General features: G+C 53.6%; 1 protein-coding gene across 1 annotated transcript in view; it reads left to right on the forward strand.

The window, feature by feature from the left end:
• APBA2 (amyloid beta precursor protein binding family A member 2) overlaps positions 1 to 25,690 on the forward strand; it is a 222,297-nt gene that overhangs the window by 188,016 nt on the left and 8,591 nt on the right. The window contains exons 6-11 of the mRNA XM_077122377.1: positions 3,619 to 3,764; positions 7,714 to 7,800; positions 12,769 to 12,954; positions 17,297 to 17,476; positions 19,562 to 19,774; positions 21,297 to 21,416. Of these exons, the coding sequence (XP_076978492.1) occupies positions 3,619 to 3,764; positions 7,714 to 7,800; positions 12,769 to 12,954; positions 17,297 to 17,476; positions 19,562 to 19,774; positions 21,297 to 21,416 (932 nt within the window). The remainder of the gene's footprint in view (positions 1 to 3,618; positions 3,765 to 7,713; positions 7,801 to 12,768; positions 12,955 to 17,296; positions 17,477 to 19,561; positions 19,775 to 21,296; positions 21,417 to 25,690) is intronic.

Genomic DNA, 25,690 nt, shown 5'->3' on the forward strand with positions numbered 1-25,690 from the left:
GACAAATCAGGAGTAATTATCCCCATCCTGCCAGGGAGGAAATTAAAAAGGAAAAAAATTAGGCAAATCACCTAGTGGTGCAGAACCCTGCCCAGCGAGGCTGGACTCCGGATCCCGGACAGGCCCCAGGTGACCCACACCTGTCCCTACCTTCCTTCGCAGGGGACAGGAGATCGCGTCACCTTACCAGAAACATCCGCAAAACCCACTGGGTTGTCCGCTCCCGCCTTCTTACTGTCCAGGCCTCCATCCATGTGGCCCTGTCCCCTGACCAGAAGTGGCCCTCAGGTTGCCGCCACTTCATCCTTCACAGTCATCAGGCCCTGGGAAGATGTTCCTTCCCTGCCCCGTGGGCCTTATGGGCACAATTGCGGGGGTGTCAGGGGAGAGGGCAGCTTCCCTCCTTGCCCCCCACTTCCTCAGGAAAGAGTGTGATCCTTGCTGCTTAATCAGTGCTCGTGGGGTGGGCGTCGGGGGAGGGGGAGGCCTCTCCTGCCCTCCCAGCCCCGCCCAGCCCCACTGGGAGGAGGGATGGCCCCTTCCAGGCCCCCCTGCATAGCTCCTGGGCTCTCCCTTGTCCCCAGTGCTCCTTCCAGCAGGAACATGACCAGGTCAGAAACATACCCGTGTTTCCTGCCGTGCCCAGAGTGAGTGTCCTAGAACCGGGTGACAGGCCCCTGTCTGGGCCGGGGGAGTCTCAGGCTCAGTGGGGGTCCTGAGTCCCTCCGTGGGGGCTCCTCTCCCACCCAGGCCTCCGAGAGGCCCGGCCTGGCAGGGTGCTTCCCCTTTGACCTCTGTCCCCTGCCCCGCACTCCAGCCAGCCTCTGCCGGGACAGCACCCTCCAGGTCTCTGCATGGTCTTCACCCAGCCGATGTCCAACTCTTTAGCCTGTGCTTATGGTAATGTGGGAACTACTTGAAAGTATTTGCCGATGCAATCATGGCTTCCCCTCTGTCCCAGAAAGCACCACGTTTACTCTGAGGCTGCCCCGGCGAGCACTTCATCATGGACCCCCAGGGACGTTCAGGTCTAGAGAGTGGGGGAGCCCTCGGACCAGGGAGGAGGCTTCCACGTTCCACCATCGAAGGAGCCCTTGAGGAAACAACCTAATATCCAAAACAAGGGGCCACACCTCTGGGGGCTTCTGGGGAAGGGTCAGAGTCAGAAGGAAAGAGGGGAGGGGTACTCAGGGCAGGTGTATCACGTGGGGGGGGGGTACCCCGAGATCCACACCCCCAGAGGTGAGCATTCCTAAGTTGGAATCTTCCAGGATCCATCCTCACTGTCATTCAGCGTCTCATGAACCTCAGAAGCATTTGGCTCGTCCTCCTGCACTTTGGAACATCAGCTGCAGTGCAGGGCAGCATGTCTGGTGTAAAATAGACAGCAGTTGCTTTTTTGCATCTGGATTCAGGCCTCATGTGTAAGCCCTAAGTGCGGACCTTCAGGAAGACAGTTTGAGGCAAATGGATTCTGGTGGTGGCCAAGTTTGGAGCTTCAACTTCAAGCCTGCAGTGCTTGCTAACATGGAAGCAGAAAGTTCTGGTTTCTTCCCCATGCATCTCTGGAGGAAGAGCCATTTTCTCCTGTGCATTAAAGAGAACTAAGGTTCCAGAGGGACCCTTAGAAGGTAAACTGCATGGACCGCTAGGTCCAACGTTTGCCTGGTGTCAGTTGAGCTGTGCTCGCTGCCAGTGGCTCAGGTCACTTCATGACATGTGACGGCCTTTAAGTCACTTGAGTTACGGGAAGCAGCCCTGGGATTCCTCTGGCCTGTGGTTAAGCTTTCCCACTCCCCAGCATGCACATGTCTCCAAAATAGGAGTACTGGCTTGGCAGCTAAACTTTTTCATTTTCTCAACCAATCCTGGATTCCTGCTGGCAAGGGTCCTTTGAGGGAGGGGCCAGTGTGGAGTGTTGTTGGCCCCCAGCCCTGCAAGGATGCTGGAAAGAAAGTGACAGCAAGTCTACGGGACAAAGAGATTAGGCAGCCACCATCACCCATGCATGTAGACGGTTTTAATCTTGGAAGAAAAGCACGTAGTATGGTGGTAAAGCAAGGACTTAATGATTTCCAATGTAGGACGGTCCCAACTCTGCAAAGACTAGAAAGAAGGTCCCCTGCATACTTATGCTTGCATGTTTTCCCGTTCATTATGGAAATTTTCAAACATGTGCAAAAGCAGAGAGTACTGTATAACAAACCCCATACACCCTTAGTCTGATTCAGTAGTTATCACATTTCCAATCCTGTTTCCGGATTCATGATTTTTAAAGTGAATCCCAGACATGGTATCATGACCTGAGTAAACATTTCAGAACGTGTTCCTGAATAAGATATTTCTTCAGCATAACCATGTCTCTGAACTAGGCGTTTTCCTGTGGTTAGTTTGCTTTTGTCTTCATGCTTTTCTGTAATTTCCAAATTTTCTACAATGACTGGCCCAGGGAGGAGGGAGGTCAGGAGCTGGAGAAGAGCAGCACTGAGCTGTGGGTTGGGCCAAGGCTCCGGATGGGGTGTGGCCTGAGAACCAAGGCCAAGGTCACCCAGGAGGAGAAGTTTGACCAGGAGGGTGGCAGGAGGGGAAGAAGGTACATGTCAGAGAGGAAAGTCCAGGGAAGAGGTCCATGGGCCTAGGGGACACAACCAGCAGCAGCCAGATTTTAGGTCTAAATTTGGCTGCAACACAGCCATGTTGCTTCTTTTACCTACTCTCCATGGCTGCTTTTGTCCTGCAGCTCCAGAGGTGAGTTGGTTGCACCAGAGCCTGCAAAGCCTAAAAGATGTACCATCTGTCTCTTTAACAGTAAAAGGTGGCTGGCTCTTAGCTAGAGCTGACAGTCCATTACTATCATCACTGGCCACAGGTGACTACTTATATTTAAATTAATGAAAATAAAATAAAGTCAGTTTCAACTTGGCATCGCCACATTTTGAGTGCTCAAAAGCCACACATGGCTGGTGGCCAGCCATATTGGATAGCACAGGTCTAGGACATTGCGTCATCACAGCAAGTTCTGTAGGTGCTGGTCCAGAGGCACCAGGCTGGAACAGGGACTGTGTTGCCCAGCCTGGACTGGGGTATTTTGGGTGGGAGGAACAAAGCAGGTGTCTGAGTTGGACTGCAGGCTAGTGGGGACACTACAGGAAATTCCTGAGACAAATAAGAGGTTCACAGAGGTTTCAGATGACCAGTTGTGAGTTCTGAAGGGCTCCACGGAAGACCTGGGAAGTGCTGCTGTGTTTGGGGATGGTGTCTTCTTGTATTGGAGCACGAAGCTGACAACTGGGGGGCTGGACTGGCTCAAGGGAGAGCCGCCTGAGTTTCCAGAGTTGTCTGCCTGACATCACTCACGCAGTTTCCCACCAGGGTGGAGTTTCCCACTGGGTGTGGATCGCGAGCAGTCCCTTGACCTATGCCCTGTGGAGTAAGGAGGGATGTAGGTGGCCCCCTGCATTGCTTTAGAGGAGTGTGACCCTGCACTATGCCTTGGAGCCCTGTCCTTGCCGCTGCACCCCTTGTGCCGTGGATGAGGCACCTGAGCCGTCTGTTAGGCAGTTTCTCCTCCAGGAAGACGCTGATCCTGTGTCCCTCTGTCCCCACTGTCCTTTCTAGTTCCTGGACCCTGTGAACCTGAAGACCTCATCGATGGTATTATCTTTGCTGCCAACTACCTGGGGTCCACCCAGCTGCTCTCAGAAAGGAACCCCTCCAAAAACATCAGGATGATGCAGGCGCAGGAGGCCGTCAGCCGGGTCAAGGTAAAGGGGTCTCCCAGCCCCCTGGGGCGCCCGCTCAAGTCGACTCAGAAACACCTGGGTTCTAATTTGATTGGGGGTGCCCTGAAGTGTGTGTTTCGGGGGGAGCAGCTGTGTTGGACAGAGGCGCCTTGCGTCCAGTGTAAGGGGATTGTGCTCTGACCCCGCAGCCCAGGACAGAGAGCGGAAAGCCGGGGGGGAGCACTCAGGGTGGGGCCCAGGGTAGGCCTGGGCTCAGGCTGAGGAGTGGGGCACCGAGGCAGTTAGTGCCTTAATAATGAATGGTCAGCAATTTTTTAAAGATGATGGCTTTGAAGCATTCCAGGTCATAAAACATGTTTGTTTGGAGCCTCAGATCCCAGCTCGACAGTATGTCTATTTTTAGTGCTACTGAAAGTTGCTCACAGAAGGGGGAAAAAAATAAATCGTATGTTTTATTTAAATTCCTGACCTCAAGAAAAACTCTGACATACTTGCAGACTCTTGTTCCAAGCGGTGGGTGAGATGGGGTCTGGGGCAAAGGAGGCCCACGTGCAGTGTCAGGAGGTCCTGGGTCCTGGCTACCAGCCTCAATGGGCTCAAGCAGTCGATGCCCCTGAGCCGAATGGACTGGGCTACTCGCCTGGTTGCTGCCCCTTCCCCACCCTAGAGGTTGGTGGGTCGCTGCCAGCAGATCACGCTTCCCCCCCACTCCTCTTTCACGACCTCCCCTGGCCAGGCTAGTTGACCATCATTTCCAACTCTTGAGAGGCGAGTGTGTGGGGTCTTTCTTGATGAAGTGTGTGCCTGACACGTCTCAGCAGGCCTGTCTGCTTCATTGGGGTGTAGACTGTGGGGCTGGAGCCATTTTCCACACCTGCCTTCTCTTTACGCCCATCTGTTTTTTTTTCTCTTATATGCTTCCCAGAGGATGCAAAAGGCTGCTAAAATCAAGAAAAAAGCGGTGTGTAAGATGTTGCCCTTGGAAAAAAAGTGGCACTTGCTTGTGTTCCTGTGCCTTGTCTGTGTGTGGTGGGGATCTTCCAGGAGGAATACAAACGATGTTGAGAAGCATTTTTTTTTCTCTTCCCTGGCTAGATGACTACTAGACTTTTGAATGGAACCACAGACACCTCATTTTATTTTTTTTTAATTGCCCACTCACTTTCTCTTTATTTTTTAGAGTCTCCAGTGGACTAGAGATTTTACTGTTTTGCAGAGACAATTTTAAATGGCTGGTGGTAATTTATATGACAATGTGATATATCTAGTATCTGGCCCTCCTGTACTGTTTATTAATTAAATTGTTCTGATATTTAAAGACTAATTAAGTCTGATTTACTGAATCAGAATGATGAGTAGCTCAATTTTCCCATGAGACACCTTCTCTGTTTTCTGGACCATTGATGGACTTTTTAAAAATTGTGTTGTCTTTGAGGCACTTGTTTATAAACCTGGTCATTTAGTAAATGCAGCTATCTTCTAAGATGGAAAATGTCAAAGTGCTCAATGTCAGAAAGCTGGGGGCAAATACCTGCAGACTTAGCACCAGCTTATTACCCCTCCTGTCCTTCAGTTTAAACAGCAAGAGGTTTAGTTCTCCCCAGCACATCCCTGAAACTCCTACCCCCTGTCTGGGGCTTCCTTCACTCTGCAGTGAGCCTCCTCTCTGCCCCTGGCTTTTGTCCCTTGTCCAGGGCATCTTCTCTGATTTCCCACTCAGCCACTGGAGAAGAAAGAACTTGCCCATCACCCTTTGCCCAAATACAGTTTCCACTCAATCCAAGATGGACTTGGATTTGTAGACCTGCATTTGGGGGGCGGGGTGCTTCGCCAAAGAAGAGCCCCCCACCCCCACCTGCAGGCTCCCACTGGAGCTGGGGGGTCATTATGAGTGGCCACCGGCTTCTCAGGTTGGTGGGTCTGGAAATTCTATTTAGTCCCCATTGCCAGAGGGGGTCAGCTGCAGGTAGACCCCACTTGACAAGGACTTGGAAATGGTGACCCAGGAGGTCAGCCAACCACACTGCACTGAGGGTTCTCCCTTTATGGGGTGTAAGAGTCTCAAGATCATGGCCGAGGATCCTGGTCTGGTCTGTCCACAGCTGGGGAAGCAAATAGTTGGTGAGCAGGTGCTTAGCAAGTGTGGGATCTAAGAGTGAGTGTGGGATCCTAGAGCAAGCAGGGGATTCAGGAAGAAGTATAGTATTGGGGAGTGAGCGTGGGACCCAGGAGTGAGCGTGGGATCTGGGAGTAAGTATGGTATTGGGGAGTGAGCAAGGGACCCAGGATTGAGTGTGGGACCCAGGAGTAAGTGTGGTATTGGGGAGTGAGCGTGGGATCCAGGAGTGAGCATGGGACCCAGGAGTGAGTGTGGGACCCAGGATTGAGTGTGGGACCCAGGAGTGAGCGTGGGACCCAGGAGTGAGCATGGGCCTGCACCACTGTCATGCCAGAGCCCCCTGCCCATAGACTCCCCAGTGACCTTCCACAAATGTGTTGGAGCCACATCTCTGTAAAATCTGTGGGGTCAGTACCCCTCACTTCTTCCTCCAGCAGGGAATGTGAGGGTGACCCTTCCCCTTCCCTGGAATTGATCAGGTTTCTGCTTCATCCACTTAGCCCCCACCTTGTGCCTATTCAGCCCCAAGTTTGCCCTCTTCCCAGATCAAGTTTATGACGATGCTCAGATTTCCACTAAAACTGTCACTAAAGCCAGGGTTTGCCTGGAGCTTTTCTAATTTACTTCTGCCTCCACCAACTTTCACAAGAGAGTTTGGGGCTACAATCCAAGAATATAAATGTTAAGGGCATGTTTATGTGGAATTTTAAGTGGTTTTTAAAAATAGAGGAAAAGTACTTCCTCCATGATCCTACAGACCAGTTTTCAGCTGGATTTTTTGGGAACTCTCTTCTCTTTCTAATCAGTTCAAAGCAGTGTGACCCTGTAGTAGACTGGAAATCCAGAAGACCTTTTCCCTGAAAAACTGAGCTAGAATCCAAACGTGGTGGTAAAGTACAGGGCCTCTCACATCTCAGAATTCTTGAGGAATTGCCAGCAGGGAGATTTTTATTTCAAATTTTTAGTGAGTAGTGAAATATACTCACTTTTAGTGAGCAATGAAATCACTGCTCTTTTTAAAGTGGAAGATATACTGCCACTGGTTCACAGGGGACCAGAAAGAATGCCGTTCCTTTGTGGGCAAACCAAAAGAACTTATAATTCATTGCCACTGTGCCGCTGTAGATAAGATTCCCACAAATATAAAAGCCATTTAAAGACTGCCCTGTTCTGGACACTCAGCTTCCAAAACAGGCCATTTAAACAAAACTAAAGAGCACGTTATGAAGGTGACAAGACACCATTGTCTGTCTGACAGTTTCTTCCACTTTCCTTTCCATGTGGGGCAGCACTCAGTCTCCGGCCCGGGTCCTGCTTACTTTAGGGTTTTTGGAAGAGTGAGGCCAAAGCTGCTGGAGGTTGATGTGATTGAGACTGTTTAAATCGGGAGGAAATACCTGCTTTTTAATCCTTTCCTCTTTGAATATTTTTTCCCCATTTTCTGGGGATACCTGGAATCCCAAATACAAGAACTGTTGCCTGAGTGCACAGATGCTGTGCCCTCCCAGGGACCTGCCATCAGCAAAGCAGAAGCCCTACTTTTATTTGGGGACAGGAGGTGCTGGGGCTGTACTTTGGATGCTGTAACATACATGTTCAGGCTTCCTTGCAGCTGCCTCTCTGTCCTCCTCTGGGTCCTTTAAAAACTGCTTTTAGAACTCACCCTTAGCTAAAAGTTCTGCTGGAAGCCTGCATGCATTTAGAGGCACTTCCCAACTGGCTACCCCCCATGTTGGAGTAATGCTTCCCTCATTGTGGGCTTGAGGTAATTAGTAAATTGGTCAAGTCTTCGTTCTAGTTCCTTTTTAAATGTTTGATTGTTTCTAATGGTTATCAACTGTCTTGTCTTAGAATTCCGAAGGGGACGCCCAGACACTGACCGAAGTAGATCTCTTCATCTCTACCCAAAGAATTAAGGTTTTAAATGCGGACACACAGGTGAGTGCTTAAAAGACAGTCGTTTGAAAATAGTGTCAACTCCTAATTTGCCACCCTGTAAGGAACTGTAAGGAAACAAAGCCTCGTTGTGGAAGGAGTTTCCCTCTGGTACTTGAGTCCATTGCAACCGAAGAAACTAGAACTTGTTACAGGAGGCCTGGGAAGGATAAAAACTGGCAGGGATAATTGATGCAAGTCTGCTGTGGCAGCTGGCATTACAGAGATACAGAGCGAGGGGAAAGGTGAGGGGCAAGTCGGAAATTGTATGCTCACCCATCGTGCTTCCTGCAACCTCCGTGCTGAACCTGAGAAGTCCAACCGGAGAGTGAAAGCCCCAGGGTGACCCATAACCCTCAGCATTGGGGGCCTTCCATGGTGGAAGGATTTTCTACCAGCAGTGGACATCCAGAAATCAGATGCCCTTGCTGTGGTCAGCGCAAGACAAAACACACTTTCGCTTTTCCTTTTTGCCCCTGAGTCACTCTGTGGAGCATGTTGTTGGCAGGGAAGACAGCAAAGGAGATGAATGCAGAAAAAGCAGCTGAGTATAGAACAGAAGGAACTATGTGCCAAGGCAGAGAGGGGTGTGGCAGGGGGGTTGTGGGGCCTGATATGGTAGAGGGGAGGGGAAGACCACCCAAGAAGTACTGTCAGGTAGAGATCTGACGAGTGAGAGGGAGCCAGCAGCAGGCAGAGAGAGAAAGGACTGCCACTCACATGGGGGACATGGAGCTCCACCCCCTGGCCCAGCTTCCAACCAGGACCCTAGGCGAAAGGCACCCTGGTCCCCTCGTAACTGGTTGGCCATCTGTACGGTGGCAAGCTGAGACCACGTGGACATGCCGTACCCCGGCACCCTGTTGTCTGATGGTTTTAGCATCGGGCCATGACTTCACCCAGGGGGTTACAGCACTGGAGTACGAACTAGTGATGCCCTTATCACACCATGCCTCCTACGTTTATTAGCTAATGTTCTTTGGTAAGAAAAGCTTTCCCCTTTTTCCTTTCCTTTTCTTTCTCTCATTTCTGAGGTTTCACTGTGGACTCAGATTCTTTGCTTTAACTCACTGTATTATATTCCATCGCCATCATGGTACCTTTTGGTGCTCACATTGCCCCACGTTTGGCCAAAGGCCCTCAGACTGGGTCCTGTGTCATTTTGACACGTTTCTATCGGCCTTTGGGTACCTCCTTTCCAAGGCGAGCTGCCCCGGCCCTGCCACGGGAGCTCTTCTCTGCACCCCAGCTGCGCGCAGACGCTCGTGGGAAGGTGCCACAGCTTAGAGGTGCAGCCCCAGCCCTGCCACGGGAGCTCTTCTCTGCACCCCAGCTGCGCACAGATGCTCGTGGGAAGGTGCCACAGCCTAGAGGTGCAGCCCCGGCCCTGCCACGGGAGCTCTTCCCTGCACCCCAGCTGCGCGCAGACGCTCGTGGGAAGGTGCCACAGCTTAGAGGTGCAGCCCCGGCCCTGCCACGGGAGCTCTTCTCTGCACCCCAGCTGCGCACAGATGCTCGTGGGAAGGTGCCACAGCCTAGAGGTGCAGGTCAGAGTCTGTGAGTTGAAACTTGGCTCCATCCTTATAAACCACGTGGCCTTAGCCAAGTTCCTAAAATCTCTCAGCCCCCAGTAACTCTTTAAAATGGGCAGGAGGGTAAGTCCCTGGCCCTTTCCTGTGAAGGGAGATGATGAACCACACAACCCAGCAGCTGCCCAGAGCAGGATATCCCATACCCTGGTCCCCTTCTCCCACTGCTTCCTAAATTGAAGGGGCAGAGGGGTGGGCTCACTGGAGTGGCCAAAGGCAGGGGCCTGTTCCTTTTGCCTCCCGGTTTAAGACAGGATGAGAACAGGCTTCTCCATTCACGGGCCTGGAGCTGCGGGTTCAGAGGCTGAGAGGCAGGTGCTGCTGGCGAAGGCCCCAGCTGCCGGTGCTAAGCTGTCCTTGTGGCCTCACATCTGCACCAGCTCTTTGGACGATCGTGGCTCCCCCACAGTCTTTGTTCTCGGTGTCACTTCCCGGGGCTCTGCCGTAGGCCCACAGTTGCAGAGCAGGCACCCGACTGGGCCCCCCGTGCCTCCCAGGGAGTCTTCTTCCCATCCCTGCTGAGGACAGGGGGCTCTGCTGTCCTCTGAGGACACGGTGCTGCTTTCTGTTCATCCTCCTCTGCCCGCCACCACCGCCCTTCGCCCTCGCGCTTTATAGAAGGCTGACCGCCACCCCCCTCCACCTTCAGCCTTGGCCTTGGGGATGGGGGAGAGACCCCGGCCCTGAGGTGCTCCAGGGACTGCTGGCCACACCCGTGGCTTCCCAGGGATGTCCCAGAGCCACAGAGCAGGACACTGTCATCAGGCCTTGGCAGAAACATGTTGTGATCACTGGACTCTGGGGCGACACGTAAACCCCCCATCTCCAGTGGAGCCCACATGTGGGAGAGATCCGGGTCCCACATGCAGGGAACATGGCCTCCAGGGGTGCCCATGCCAGGAAGGTGTCATCACAGAATGTCATATGACGTCCTGGACCCCCCAGGACAGGGCCTTTGTGATGGAGGAGATGGGGGAGGGTGGAGGGAGGATAGAACGGGGGTGGGGGGGAGCAGCACTTGGGGAGGAAGCGGGGAGCCTCTCACCTGCACCCTTCTCTGCTGGGCCAGTGGCCAGGGCTCCCTATGACCACAGCGATGGTGACTAAGGATCACGTTTAAGGAATCCTTTCCACTTTATCCGTCTATGCTGGGCATCATAGAAGTTTTCCCTACCCTTGCCTCTGCCTTTAAATGTTTTCGTTTCTTGGCGTTTCAGAAGAAAGCCCCTGGCCTTTGTCTTCCTCTCCCTTCCGCTGCTCATCAAAATCTGCCTTTGCTTTGGCAATTGGCAGCATTGTCTGCTTTCTTGAGTTTTCCTGCAGCTCTGCTCCTCTCCCTGGGTTCCCATGCATGGGCACACCTGGGGTCCCCGCATGCTGGGGCACCCTGGCTCTCTAGGAAGAGAGGCAGTCAGGGACAACAGTGATCCACCACCCGGGTCTGCTGTCCCTGGTTCCCTGTGGGAGCCGTGTCCTGGTCACACATGCTCCCCTCCCTTCCATGCCCTCCTGACAAGACTGGTCTCAGGATGGTGGGGGGGGGGGGCGGGTAAGGCCTGGCACTGCTCTGCAGGGAGCAGCAGCCGAGCCCCCAAGCAGCTCTGCAGTGGGTGGCAAGGACAACCCCACCATCCATGGGGCCTCCATTCCCCTTACACAAAGGGGCGGCAGGCTTAGGAGGGGAGAAGGAACTCCAGATGTTTGCACACACCCCTGAGAAATGAATTTGTTAGGATGCCTCTGTGTACTCTGTCCATGATGGAAAAGTTGCCCGCTTTTCCTGTGGGAGAACTGCTGCATCGCTGGAGGCTGGGAGGAGGTGCAGACCTGTCCTGCTAGAGATGGGGAATGTCCTTCATCTAATCCACCTGGACCCTTCGGGCCTGGCCTTGGGGAGTGGGGAGTGGGACACATGTCTGGTGGGGGGTGGGATGGCTCTCCCCAAAGAAGGAAGAATGAAGCATGGCCCCAGGCAGGCCTAGGGCATCACAGTGGAAGTCTCTGATGGGCCAGAGCCAGGAGGAGGGGCGCGAGTTCTGGGAAGTCGAGTCAGGAAGGTTCCAAGTGCATGGGCCAGGGGCCAGGCTGGAGTGCTGGGTGGCTTGACCCGCCAGGGGCAAACCACAGTGGTTTGCAAGCTCACTTGGGGACACCATTTCAAGCAACCTGTAAGACAGAGACAAGGTGAGAAATTGGCTGGGTTGAGAAACAGAAATGTTGGCATAGGGGCTGGTGAGACAGAGAGGCGATGAGGAGGAGTGTGGAGGCCAAAGTGGCCACTCAGGGCAGGAGAGCGGACAGCGGCCATGTTGGCGGGCAGCCTCTGCCCGTGGGGAGGATGGCTCTGTCGTTATCCTCAGCTGGGAGCTGAGGGGAAGCACGTTTCTCACATCTGGGAATTGATTTGGGCATTTCTGACGGGGGCTAGAAATCAGGAGATGCTGGAGAGTCAACCCTGCCTGCTCCATGCTACCCTCTCTCCTCCCGAAAGGTGGCTCTTGCCATCCTCATAGCCTTAGTCAGAAAACAAATCACTTCCAGAGACAAATGTGGGACAAAGAATGGCTGCTGTGAGGAAGAAAAGGGCTTCTGAGATTGCAGCAGCATCCTATTTCCTTGTGTGAAAGGAGGATAAAGGCACAAAGGGCGGAGTGATTAGTTTTTCCAGAGCCTTTGTGTACAGGCTTGTTAGGGATGCAGGGGAAGGGGCCCGGCGGACCACAAAAGGCACCGAGAGAGGTGGACCTGCAGAGGGGGGCTGCCTGGGGAGGTGGGAAGCTTGTCTGGTGGGAAATGTTGGCCCTGACGCCCTCCTCTGCCTGTTAGGAGGTCTCGGCCATGCGACAGCACACAGCTCACAGGGAGGGGATACTGCTGCAGGGCCACAGGGTGGCCTCTGACCCAAGTGGGTGGGGCGGGCTTTCCCAGGTGGCATTCTGCCCCCTTCCTCCAATAGCGACAGAGCCCCAACCCGCCTTCACGCCTGCGTGGGTGTTGGCAGAGCCCCGTTCTGGAAGCCGGGACAAGGGTGGAGTCACCCTGGCCACACACCACCCTAAAACGCTGCATTAAGTTGAGTTGTGGTTCTCAGCCAGGCGTGGTTTAGCTGCTCTACAATTCAGCAACATCACCAGATGTTTTTGTTTGTCAAAACCTGGGGCGGTGGCGGGGGGAGGGGGTTGCACCTGGCATCTGGTGGGTGGAGGCCAGCGAGGCTGCTAACTGCCTATGGTGCACAGGATTCCCCACCCCACCCCCACCCCTCCCCCTCCCACAGCAGAGACTTATCCAGCGCCCAGGGCCTGGTTTGAAAAGCCCGAGCCAGGGTTGCCCACACTGCAGCCTGACGCCCGCCCGCCCCCGCCCCCTCCCTCTCGGCCAGGAGACCATGATGGACCACGCCCTGCGCACCATCTCCTACATCGCCGACATCGGGAACATTGTGGTGCTGATGGCCAGGCGCCGCATGCCCCGGTCAGCTTCTCAGGACTGCATCGAGACCACGCCCGGCGCCCAGGAGGGGAAGAAGCAGTATAAGATGATCTGCCACGTCTTCGAGTCAGAGGATGTAAGTAAACAGGCAGGCCGTGCTCCCCCGGCTCCCTCTGGCTCCCGATGCCGCAGCCACCCCCCTCGGGGTGCCAAGTAGGAGGCCGAGATCCCGCGTGTCATGCTTTACGTTTCCAGCAGAATCAGGGAGCTTTCCAACACCCGCCGAGTTTGCAAAGACCTTAGACACGATCGGAGTCCATTTCACAAAGTCGGTTCTTGGGGTGCTAATAAATGGAACCGTGGTTAAATGCACTACAGGAGCTCTCCATTGCAAGGAATCCTTTTAAAACGTTCTTCCCCTCTAAAATAATGTGATCTTAGCCTGCGGTTTCTTTTGTTAAGATGCACATTTTCACACGCCAGGTCTGCGCAAAGGCTGTTCCACCTGTACCTGCAGTGAGGTTTTTAGCTCTGCTTTTACCTGTGACATTTCACATAATAACCGGTTTAAAATATATATATATTAAGTGTTTCCTAAGAGACCTTAAGCCCTGACTCCTTCCTTGAATGGAGTGAGAGCACCTGAGAAAGCCTAGAAGGGGGAGAAAGGGGCCTGGGAGGGAAGGGGCAGGGAGAACTGGTGAGTGAGCTCTGGGGAGCACCTGTGGGCCTCGTCCCTCAGCTGCACCCCCTGCAGGCAGAGCCTGCACAGCCCACCAGGGGGGCCGCTCTTGAGCTGTTCTTGTTACTGTTGCCAGAGTAGGCTTTTAAAAATGATCTCTTCTCAGTGGACACATGGAAAGGGCATTCTTGCTCCTATAAGGATCTGAGGGTGTCTCATGGACCTGGGACAGGAAAGAAGAGTCTCAATATTTCCATGATCATGAAATAAAGCTTAGAAATGGAGTTTGACTGGGCTCTGGCAGGGGGTGGGGGTGCATTTTTCCTAAGAGGGTGAAGTCCACTTGAAGCGCTTGAAGCAGCAGCCTTACAGGCGAGGGAATGTAAATGTAGAGCCACTGATACACGCGCCTGTTCTTTCCACTGTGATACAGAGGGCCGTGGAAGCCTGGAGGGCTGTGGGCTAGAAGCTTGAGGGCATCTCGGAGGCGTCAGTGCTGGGCATGAGCCCTTCAGAAGGGAGGTGAATGATGGCCAGGGAAAGCAAGCAGCAGGCCGAAGGCGAGGGGGTGCGGTCGGCTGGGGCTTGAGCAGCGGTGGCGCAGGAAGCCGGAAGGCTGGGGTGGACCAGCCTATGAGTAAGCCCTCCCGTGGGGGTGGTGTGTGCCGAGGTCTGACGTTGGGCCAGGCTGCTGTGGCGTTCGTTTGCACAGTTCAGGAGGAGACAGGCAGGGTGAGAGGGGTTCCGGTCAAGTATGGGCTTGAAGGGTTGTGTTACTAAGGAATGAGGTGTAGGGTGCGAGTGGCCACCCAGAGCCCAGAGAGGGATAGCGGGGTGGTGGCTCTGTCCCAGGGGCCTGCTGGGCGAGGTCAGGGATCTGTGGGGCTGGCACCAGCAGAGGGAAACCATCAGGACATCGCTGGTCCTCTGAGCCTGGGTATCCCTCCTAAAATGGAGCTCAGCCGCTCTGGGGCTGTGGCGAGGATAAAAGGGGCCACCCAGTGAGTATGGCTGGTGCAGGGCAGGGCTGGACCCTGCTTTTTCTCCTCCACTTTCTTTCCTGTCGTGGCCTCCTGCTCAAAGCCCATCCCGCAGGAGGCGTTTCCTGGAGTCCAGTGTGCTGGACATCCAGCCCCCCTGCCTGGGGCCATCCTGGGGACGACTCCCACTGCTGTGACAGCAGGATCACCCACAGACTCTGGCCATGAGCTGAGTCCAACAGGGAAACCCTTGTCTGAAGGGCTCTGGGGTGTGGGCTCCCCCACCAGCCTCGGAGTGAGCCCCCGGGAAGGCTCCCTCACCTCAGGGTGGAAGGGCCATTGGCACTCAGGGTGAACAGGAAACGGAGCTGGAACCCCAGCAGGCAGGGAGGAGGCGTGCAAAGGGCTCCCAGATTGTGCCACCAGTAGTCTCCCCCTAGAGGGCTGTGAGGTGCCGTGGGGTGCCTGACCTGATGGGGGTGGGTTTTCCAAGCCTTAGGGAATGTTTGAAAATGTGGGGGACCTTTGTGTTTTCACAACTGGGAGGCATTACTTATTGGGTGGAGATGGGGTTGCCAAATGCTGTTCAGTGCAAGTGACCATCTTTGGCAAGGAGGAACCATCCTGTCCCAAATGCTGACAGCTCTAGGAGGGCTGGCAGGGGGTCTGCCCTGGCCTCGGGGCAGCCACGTGCCTGATTAGGGCAGCCTGAACGCTGAGATTTCCGCACTCACAGTAGCAGCCCGAATTCTCCTGGGACAGACAGTGCAGTCTCCTCCTCGCCCCACTCCACCCACCTCATGTTCTTCCCCCTCCATATCCCTGTCTCTCCTCCTCACCCTCCTCTCCTCCCCCTTCCCCTCCTCCTTCTTCTCCCCTTCCTGCTCTCTTTCTCCTTATCTTTCTCCTTTTCCTTCTCTATCTCCTCTCCTTCTCCTTTGTATCCTTCTCTTCTTTCTCTTTTTCCTCCTCCTTCTCCTTCTCCTTCTGTTGTGCATCCAGCTTGGAGAACTCAAGAGCCTTCTTTTCTTTTTAACTCTTCATTGTAATGATATATGTAAAACCCCAAATTTCCCACTTAACCGCTTTCAAGTGCACAGTTCAGTGATATTAATTACATTCACAATTCTTTGCTACCATCACCACTATCCATTACCCCAACTTTTTCATCACCTCAAATAGAAACTCTGCCCCCATCTAGATGTAACCACCTCTCCCTGCCCCCTCTGCCTGACCCCACCCCGGCCCTTGGTAACCTGTCGTCTACTTTCTGTCTCAATGATATGTGCTTCTTGTAGGTATTTCATATAAGCAAGAGCACACAATATTTATCTGGGTGCAATTTATTTTGGAATAAAGAAAGGAAGGGAAAGGGAGGGAAGGAGTCTTCTTTTCTCCTTTCTTTCTGATATGTGTTGGATTCTTTATCTTCTTTGACCCTCTTCAGGTCCTTTTAGCTGTCAGCATTTTATTCTTTTTCTGTCATTAGTATATTGGATGGCAGAGAGACAGATGCCCAGACTGCCATTTTGAACCATAGTCCAGTGTCCTCCAGATGCCAGAAATCTTTGAGCTGAGTTTCCAGGTCAGCTTTGGTCTGTGTGTGTATGTCCAGTGACTTCTGCAGGAGATGTGGCCCAGCCCCGTGCTGGTCAGTGGTGGGACACCTCTGTGAAGGGGGGTGCCCTCTGGCCTCCACGTTTCTCTTTCTCTGCCTTAGTTGTGATGTGCTTCTTTCATTTACATTTTCTCTGTCCCTAATCCTTACCTCTCTGGTGCTGGATGTGTTCTTGTCGCCCAGTCCCTCAGTACTGGAGGGAGGATTCAGGAGGTAAATACCTGCCTGGGGGGCAGATCCACTGAGCAGTCTTAACTAGACTAGGGCAGACAGGAAACCATTCTATCTTGAATCAGGGTCTGTCCTATCAAATCACCCTTTCATCTCCCCTAAAGACTCTCAAGTGAATTCCATGACTCTCCAGCCCTTGTGTTGCTAGATTCAGTCTTTGACTCTTTAAAATTCTATTCCTATCTGATTTAGATCTTGGCTACTCCCCTCCTCCCACAGGACCTGCCTAGTGTGTGACTCTGGGGATTAGGAGGGGGAAGGCCAGATCTGCTTTTTTTAATCCTCACACACCTTGAGTGTGTGGTTTTGTCCTCAAAGCCCCTTCTGGACTGGGGGTGTTCCAGGAACTGCCACCTCCATGCCTACATTCAGGGAAGGAGGGGAGGTGGGGAATGGCAGAAGGCCAGCGGGCATCCCCCCTTCACAGAGGTGTCCCACCACTGACCAGCATGAGGCCTGGCCACATCTCCTGCAGGAGATGTGGGCACACACCTCGCCTCCCCTTTGGCATCAGGGGCTGTCGCCAAGGAGAAGCGATGATGGTAGACAGCTCACAGTCTCTGCAGTGTACCTCAAGACCTGGTTTTAGAATAAGATGGGTCAAGAGAAAATACGGTTACCAATTACAGCAAGAAGTTATTTAGCAAATTCATAATTTTCCAAGACTATATTTGAAATTGTGCTTTGTTCAGGAATGTCTGGGACATAAAGCAGCTCAGATGGGGACAGTTAGGGCCAGGACCTGACTGGTCCAAGGTAGTGGAAAGGGTGTCCCCAGCAGCCCACAGGGACAACTTTCACTGCATGCATGGAGACTGCAGGTTCTTAGATGTCGAAGCCAAAGCCCCTCCGAAGGCTCACCTGGGCACTTTGCATGGGGCCCCTGCTGAGGCCCCTCTACCCCCTGGGGATGCATAAAACCTGTGCTTCCAGGCCTGTCTCCAACAGAGTCTGCTCCCTCCCACAGGCCCAGCTGATTGCCCAATCCATTGGCCAGGCCTTCAGCGTGGCCTACCAGGAGTTCCTGCGGGCCAATGGCATCAACCCCGAAGATCTGAGCCAAAAGGAATATAGCGACATCATCAACACCCAGGAGATGTACAATGACGACCTCATCCACTTCTCAAACTCTGAGAACTGCAAGGAGGTGAGTGTGTTCCCCTTGCTGAACTCTCAGTGAGGAGCTGCCAGACAGCCACCCCATCCTGGCTTGACAGCAGGCCGTCACAGGGCCTTCACGTTTCACTAGAGCATAAGGCAAACGTGCATCCTGCATCTGCCTTCAGAGCCTGAAATGAGGTGGTGATATAGTAAGGAACCTGATTTCAATCAGTTGTAATGATGTTGAAAATATGATTGCCTGGTGCTCAGGACCCAGGGGATATTACTGAAAAGCACCAGAAGCACCTCTAAAATAGTGAAGTCAGTTGTTCTACTCTGGGGAGTTTTTGAGCAGTCAGTAAGCAAGACCTTAGAAGAATCCAGTGGCTCGTCTCAGGGGTCTTTAGCAAGTTCTGCTAGAACAGAGGAACAGATACCCCAGACATGCCCTATACCCTGACTGCTTGGTGAATGAATGAATGAATGACCCAGACTGCTTCTTTAATGGATGAATGAATGAATGATGCAGACAACTGATGGTAGAATGAGTGAATTATCCTGATTACTCATTGAATGAATGACTCTGGCTTTTAAATGAATGAACCAGTGAATGTCCCTAGGTGCTGATTGAATGAATTAATGAATGAACAAATGGCTCTGACTGCTTTTATTTTTTTGCATGGGCAGGCACCAGGAATTGAACCCGGGTCTCCAGCATGTCAGGCAAGAACTCTGCCTGCTGAGCCACCGTGGCCTGCCTCTTAACTGCTTTTTGATTGAATAAATGACTCTTATTGTTAAATGAATGAGCAAATGACCCTGACTGCTTATTGAATGGATGAATGAATTAATGAATGAATGACCAATCCTGATTGCTTGTAGAATGAATAAATGATTCTGATATCTTGTTAACTGGATGAATGGCCCTGGTTGCTTGTGAATGAATGATTAAATGAACAGCCTTGACTACTTGTTGAATGGGTGAATGAATGACTTAACTTGTTTAGTGAATGCATGGGGACTCTGATTGCTTGTTGATGGTTGAATGAATGGATGAATGATGGATCCTAGCTGCTTGTGGAATGAATGAATGACCCTGGGTGTTAAATGAATGAACAAGTGAATGGCCCTAGATGCTTGTTGAATGAATGAATGAATGGTCCTGACTGCTTTTTGGGTGAATGAATGAATGGATGAGTGCTTGATCCTGACTGCTTATGGAATGAATAAATTATCCTGACTTTGTTAAATGAATAAATGGCTGTAGCTGCTTCTTGAGTGGATGAATCATACTGACTGTTTATTGAATGAATGATGATGCTGAAAGCTTGTTGAATGAATAAATGAATGATCCTGGATGCCTGTTCAATAAATGAACAACCCTGAATGCTTATGGAGTGAATGAATGATCCTTATTGTTAAACAAATGAACAAATGACCCTGACTGCTTGTGAAACAGATGAATGAATGAATGATTCCGACTGCTTGCAGAATGAATAAATGATCCTGATTGCTTGTTGAATGAATGAATGAATGACCCTAACTTTTTGTTGAATGAATGGCCATGGCTGCTTATTGAATGGATGAATGAAACTGACTGATAGATGAATGAGTGATTGATCCTGACCCCTTGTGGATGGACGGACAGGCAGCTTTTTAAGGGGATCCCTTCAAGGTGGGGAGACCATAGAAGGGCTTCTCTAGACAAGAGCAAAGGCCTAGGCTGCACAGCAGGCAGAGGAGGGGTCCTGGAATCTGAGACCCTCCCTCTGGCCTCAGTGGGAATATGGTGGGCGGGTAGAAGGAGAGGAGAGGAGCCAAGGCGCTGGGTGTTTGGGGGAGAGGAAATCGATGCTGGGGAGAAGAAGGAGTCCGTGCTCCCAGGTTCCCAGGATTGTCTAATTGGAGCCCAAGAGGACTGGGGAGCCAGAGCAAGGTGAGGCAGGGTGGACAGACAGGCCTCTGTTCCAGGGGCCCCTCCTGACCAAGAGGACCGTGTCAGCCATGGTCCCCAGGGCAGAGCAGGAGCCCAGAACCCAGGTTCAGGCTTGTCCTTCCCTGGGGTGCTGGGGAGCACTGCCCCAACCCGGCCCCTGTTGCAAGTGTCCTTGCACTGGCCATTCCCTTTCAGCTGCAGCTGGAGAAGCACAAGGGCGAGATCCTGGGAGTGGTGGTGGTGGAGTCGGGCTGGGGCTCCATCCTGCCCACGGTGATCCTGGCGAACATGATGAACGGGGGCCCGGCTGCCCGCTCGGGGAAGCTGAGCATCGGGGACCAAATCATGTCCATCAACGGCACCAGCCTGGTGGGGCTGCCCCTCGCCACCTGCCAGGGTATCATCAAGGTGAGCCCACCACCTCGTCTCACAGCATCACACCCCCCACCCAACTGAGGCCCAGACAGACCCAGTGACCAGTAGGGGACAGAGCCAAAGTGGGAGCCCAAGACTGTATGCCTCTAAAGTCAGACTAGGACCTGGGCGGTCCAGGCATGGGGGACTGGGGACAGCCAAGCCATAGTGACCCCAGGGAAGGGGCTGAGGACCTGTGAGTGTAGGGGTGATCAGCTGTCCCAGTTGGCCTGGGAGTTTCCCAGTTACTGGGGAACCCCTCAGTCCTGGACATACTGGAAAGGCTGGTCATGCGACATGGCTATGGGCTGCTTGGGGGCAGGTGTCCTAACATAAGGATGGCCACTCTGACCTTCTGACCTGTGAGCTGGCAGCATTGGCAGGTACAGAGCTGCTGTCCCTGGAGGGGTTTAGGCAGAGGGGATGCTGTAGGGAGGCTTGGGCCCTTCATTCCTGGCCTCCCAGTTCTGTAAGAGCCCTGGGCAGGGAGAACAGGCAGCCTCAGTGACCTCAGGCTGGGCCAGCTCGGGGCTGACAGCTGTGCTTCTGCTCACTTTTGGGGTCTCTGACAGCAGACTCAGCCTGCTGGTGGCTGCTGCCAGGGGCCCTTCGGTCTTCAGTCTTGCCCCAGCCCTCTGTGGCTCATTCCTTCCCCACCTGCTGTGTTCTGGTGCTGAAGGAAGCATCTCGCTTCCTCCCTTGTCAGCCGAGGCTAGACCATTGATGCCCATCTCTGAGCTGACCCACCTGCAGGGAGGGGTCTCCATCACTTCTATCATGCTCCCCAAAACCTTAGGAAAAGAGGGGGTACACACCCTCCCTCTGAGGGTTGCAGCTGCTGGGAAAAAGTGGGGGGACACATCCTCCAAGGGTGCTGAGTGGGTTCTCGGTACTTCAGGGCCACCATCATCCCCAGGCTGCTCCAAGCTGTACCAGGACCCATGTCAAGCCAGAGAAGACACGGCTGAAGCCATGTCGAGGCACCTCCCCTTGCCACCCCACCCCACCCTGGCCCCAGATCTGCAGCCTGGGGGCCCAGACTCACCCCTGACCTGTCCTGCTCCCCTCCCCGCCTTGAGCACGACAGTCCATCGCTGGGGGATACTGTGTTTTGAGGAAGTTCTTTGTCCTGTACCCGAACGTGTAGAGGCCCCTCCCCCGAGTCCCTGAGGGTGAGGATCTCCAATGCCTGGGGCTGCCATGACAAAGCGCCGCAAATTGGGGGCTTCAAGCAACAGAACCAAATTGTCCCACAGTTCCAGAGGCCGGAAGAGTCCTCCCTGCTGCCCAGCTGCTGGGGGATTGTTGGCAGCTTCAGTCTTGCCTCAGTCGTCAACCCATGGCAGTATCCAGGAGAGCGGTGGCCAGGGCGTGGCGTCTGGGGCGCATTGGCCGGGGGCCGGGGGGCCGGGGTGCAGTGTCCGGGAGCCCATCGGTCCTCTTCCGTGGCCGGGGCCCAAGGGGGCACCAGTGGCCCGGGCCCCGCTGCCCCTGACGCGCACTCCCACGCCTGCAGGGCCTGAAAAACCAGACGCAGGTGAAGCTCAATATTGTCAGCTGTCCCCCTGTCACCACGGTCCTCATCAAACGGCCCGACCTCAAGTACCAGCTGGGCTTCAGCGTGCAGAATGGAATCGTAAGTCCACCATGACCTTTGGCCGGTGCCCGGAGAACCTAGCCCATGGCGGGCAAGGCACCAGTGGCCAGGCCGGGAGAGGCAGGAAGGGAGAGCTCCAGTGTGGCCGTGGGATGAGGCCCCCCAGGCCTGCCCCTGCCTGGTGGTTCTTAGCCAACACCTCCCTTGGGAGGGACGGCAGGAGGCTCTCCTGGGGTGTGGGCACACAGGGCCAATCAGCATCACATTTACCGTGTTCAACAAGTACATAATCACTCCTTTATTCAAGAAGGCAGTTGGGTCAGGGACGTGAGTGCCCGGAGGTGAGCGCAGTGAGGTGGGCAGGAGGCCTTCTCAGATGGTTTTGGGGTGCTGAGTTCAGGATGGCAGCAGACCCGGGTTTTGTGGGGCCTGAATCTGGAGGACAATCATGCACAATTATGAAGATAAACTTGCCAAGGCCCCCCGGGTCAAAAATGGGCAGGAGAGGAGCCCAGAAGCAGAAGTAGCCTCAGTATCTGGGTCTAGCAGGTGTATCTGTGAGGCTTGGGGGACCAGGGAGGCCTGCGGAGGGTGAGGAGCAGCCCTGACCTGGGGGAGGTTGTTGAGTTGTGGGGTGGGCCTGAGAGGGCCAGGGAGGCTTTACGGATGAGCACATCCTCATGGTGAGTTAAATGTGCAGTCTGTAGGGTCTCTAAGCGCTGACCCTGTCCTGCCCTGCACCTGTGAGCACACAGTGCACCTGCACGCAAGAGCGAGGGTGGGCCTGAGCTTGGGGAGCCTGGCCATCTGGGCTCTGTCCTCTAAGCTCCCATGGCCACAGCCACCTCTCCCCACCCACTGCCACCCATAGGCCAAGCACACCCTCATGTGTGTTCACATGCTGTGTGCATGTATGTGTGTACATGGTGCATGTCTTTGCATGTGTATGTGCATGCATGTATGAAAATGTGTAAGTGCATGCATTGTGTGTGCATGTTTGCATGCATTGTGTGCACTTGCTGTGTGCATACGTGTGTCTCTGCCTATGTATTTTTGGGGTGGGTGTTCCTTACGCTTTCTCCCAGGGCTCAGAGCCACAGACCAAGATGCTCAGTTGCGCTGTATAGTCTGTGCCCTCCACCGCCTTTTAGCTTTAGCCTGTCTCTCTCCTGGGGTGCTGTCAGTTTCATCATTGCAAGTGCTTCAGCCAGGTCCTTTAGCTCATCTGTCTGGGCCTCACTTATAAGAATGAGGAGATGAACGCTGTCCCAGGGGCAGGTCCTTCCTCCCCCCAGAACATCTGTGGTGTTCCTTGGCTTATGGCCACATCACTCTAGCCTCTGCCTCCCCATCACCTCATGTCTTTCTCCCCACATGTCTGTCCCTGGGTCCAAATTTCCTCTTATTAGAAAGACACCAGACATTGGATTTAGGACCCACCCTAATCCAGTTTGGCCTCAAATTAACTACTACATATTCAAAGACCCTATTCCCGAATAAAGGTCACATTCCCATGATTGGGAGTTCAAACTTTAATATATCTTTTTGGGGCCCAGAATTCAACCCATGACAGTCGTGCCCAGAGTCCCCGGACAGAAACTAAAAAGGATGGGGTGATTACACCCAGGAACAAATCCCCAGGGAGGAGGAATCTCCACTGACAGGTTTGTACCCAAAACTACAGAGCCTGTCTTTAGACTGGCCTGCTGAGCTGGCCGTCACACCACACCACAGCATGCGGGATGCTGAGCAGGTGTGGGTGGTTCCAGGACAGGGATGGAGAAGCCCTCCTGAGAGAAGGTATCTGCAGCCTGGCTTGGGGGGCTGTAGCAAGGGTCTCAGGAACACCCCATGGAAGCATGGCACTGCACCCTTATTATAGACGAGCTGCACCCAAGACCCAGGAGAGGGCAGTAATGCCTTGTTAGATCCTGCCAATGTACCTTGATGGGCTGGAGACCCTTGCTTGGCTCCAGCTTCAGAGCCAACCAAAGACTTTTAAGCCAGCATCTAACCACCCTCATCTTACCCTTATGAGGGTGGTGCTAGCTTCACCCTCTTACCGCCCTTAGGAAGCTTATAAACTATTAGAGGAGCCCCCAGCTGAGGCAGTTGGGTGAAGGAGGGGGCAGAGAGGGGAAGCTGTGAGGAGCCCTGTAGCAGGCCTGCCCGAGGGAAGCCGGAGGCTGGACAAGGACCTGTCCTGAAATCCCTCTAGGCTAGGCTACTGCCCACTGCCCCCAAAATGCCTGCCCCCCTCTCCTGACCCTGGCCAGGGCTCCCTGTCTCTTCAATACAGGGACCCCTAAAACCTCATGGAAATGCAGACATGATGGCAGCTGTACTTTCAGTGTTTGCAGATGGAGGAAATCACAAGGTCAGGGCCACCGTGAATCCAGTGATGCTTCCTGATGGCGCTGTGCTTGACAACCCCAGTGGCCTGAGCGGCCTTCTGACAGGCAGCAGCCCTCGGGGCGGGCCTGAGCATCCCCGGGGGGACCGGCCATGCCAGCCCTGGGCCTCAACTGCCGGGCTGTGCTGTCGGCTTCCCTCAACCTCACACACCACTGCTGTGGCCCCGCTTTCAGGCAATGAGGCCCAGATAATTCTGAGGAGGGGGGTTTGACGAGATTTTTCTTGCACTGGGATGAAAGGAAGGGGTCTTCCGAAGCCAGCCGAGATGTCCATGGTTGCGGTGCCAGGGATAGCACTCCAGGTTTGGGCATTAGGTCTTCGGGCGACCGCAGCTCCGTGGTCTGCCCTTCTTTGTCGATGGATTAATGACCCTTTTTCCCTCCACTCCGTGGAGGTGGCTGGGATGCGGGGAGGCCTACCCCTGTCTGCGCCCTCCCCTCTCCCGCCTCTCCAGGAGGGACTGAACAGGTAGGAGGCTGGTGATTGCCCGCACCTGGGAGCACTTGTCCCCAGCTGCAGCCTGAATGCGCGTGGAAAGAGGCAGCGGTACTTCCCTGCCAGGATGTAAAGGCCTGAAGAATAAATATTTGCTGTCAGGGGTTTCGTTGTGCTACCGGCCGATGAGAGCCACGTGCATGGAGGTTGTACTGCTTTTCTGCATCCCACCCAGCGGCTGCTGGACCAGCTGGGACTTGGGAGTGGTCTCTGCCTAAATCTTGCCATAGAGAGGCCACGGACCCCCTCACAAAGTTCTTATTCCATGGGAGTTGAGGCTCTGCAGCCCCCTCTTCACAGTCCTGCAGAAAATAAGGGTGCTGTGAAGGTTTCAGGGGAATCAGTTAGAATATGGGGCTGTATGAATGATGGGATTTTATTTTGGAAGTGAAAAATCCTCTTTTCTCCCAATTTGGTGTCTGTGAGTGGTGGGTGGCACATTTCCCATGATTTCTGCCTTACTTGATCGTGTGCCTTAGAATTGACCTCTCCAGGAACGAGGAGGCTCTGCCCTGTGCACAGGGCGGTGGGGCAGGGGGAGGGTGTCACAGTCAAACCCAAGTGAAATTTGGGAATGACAGCATTTTATTTGGGACACCAAAAGTTTTGCTGTAGCAAGGAGGCCTGATCATGTGTAAAAACGAAAGCGGCTTTGAGCTTCTAAGGGTGTCAGATGATGTTTATAGCCATGGAAAGGAAGTTAGCCTGACTCACTGATTGGACAGGGGCTTGTCTGTCTTACAGGAGTGGGTTTAGGGAAGGTGGTTTTATTGTGTATTAGGTCAAATGTAATGAATTTAGGGACTTGGTTGACTCTCTGTGTCAGCCTCCTCGATGGGAATTTCAAATTTCAAAACATAGCAAATGGAAACTCAAGAGGGAGCGCAAGGAAGAAGCAGGACACATGTTTCTTTCTTTTTTCGCTCTGAGGCATCCCCAGGGCTTTCTCTGTGTAATTTTACTAGAGGGTAGAGGGGAAACGGGTTTCCTCTCTGCACCTCATAACCGGCCCTACCACTTAGTGAATGCTAGAAATTGAGTTAAACGCTTTCCAAATTAAATTACTGTTTTCAACAAAGTGATTCTTGTCAGTGGCTTTGCAGATTCCAATAGGATTGCAGTGCTACCAGTGAAAACCAGCACAGCACTGCTCTCAGCCCCTTCCTCTCCAGAGGCTGCGCGTTCTACACTTAACAGAATCTTTGGCTTCTCCCATCTCCTAAAGCATACGCTTACACCTCCACCTTGTTTCTCATTTGCACGCATCATGTTTTCCTGCTGTGCAGATACAGGTTAGCCTTCTAACGCCCCCTCACGTGCACACGTTTCTGCTCTACGCCCACCTTTCTGAAATGCTCTGTCACAATCTTGTATTGAATCGGGATTCACTGGTGGCATTGCTG

Source organism: Tamandua tetradactyla, chromosome 12 (assembly GCF_023851605.1).
Source record: "Tamandua tetradactyla isolate mTamTet1 chromosome 12, mTamTet1.pri, whole genome shotgun sequence".
NCBI classification, from domain to species: domain Eukaryota; kingdom Metazoa; phylum Chordata; class Mammalia; order Pilosa; family Myrmecophagidae; genus Tamandua; species Tamandua tetradactyla.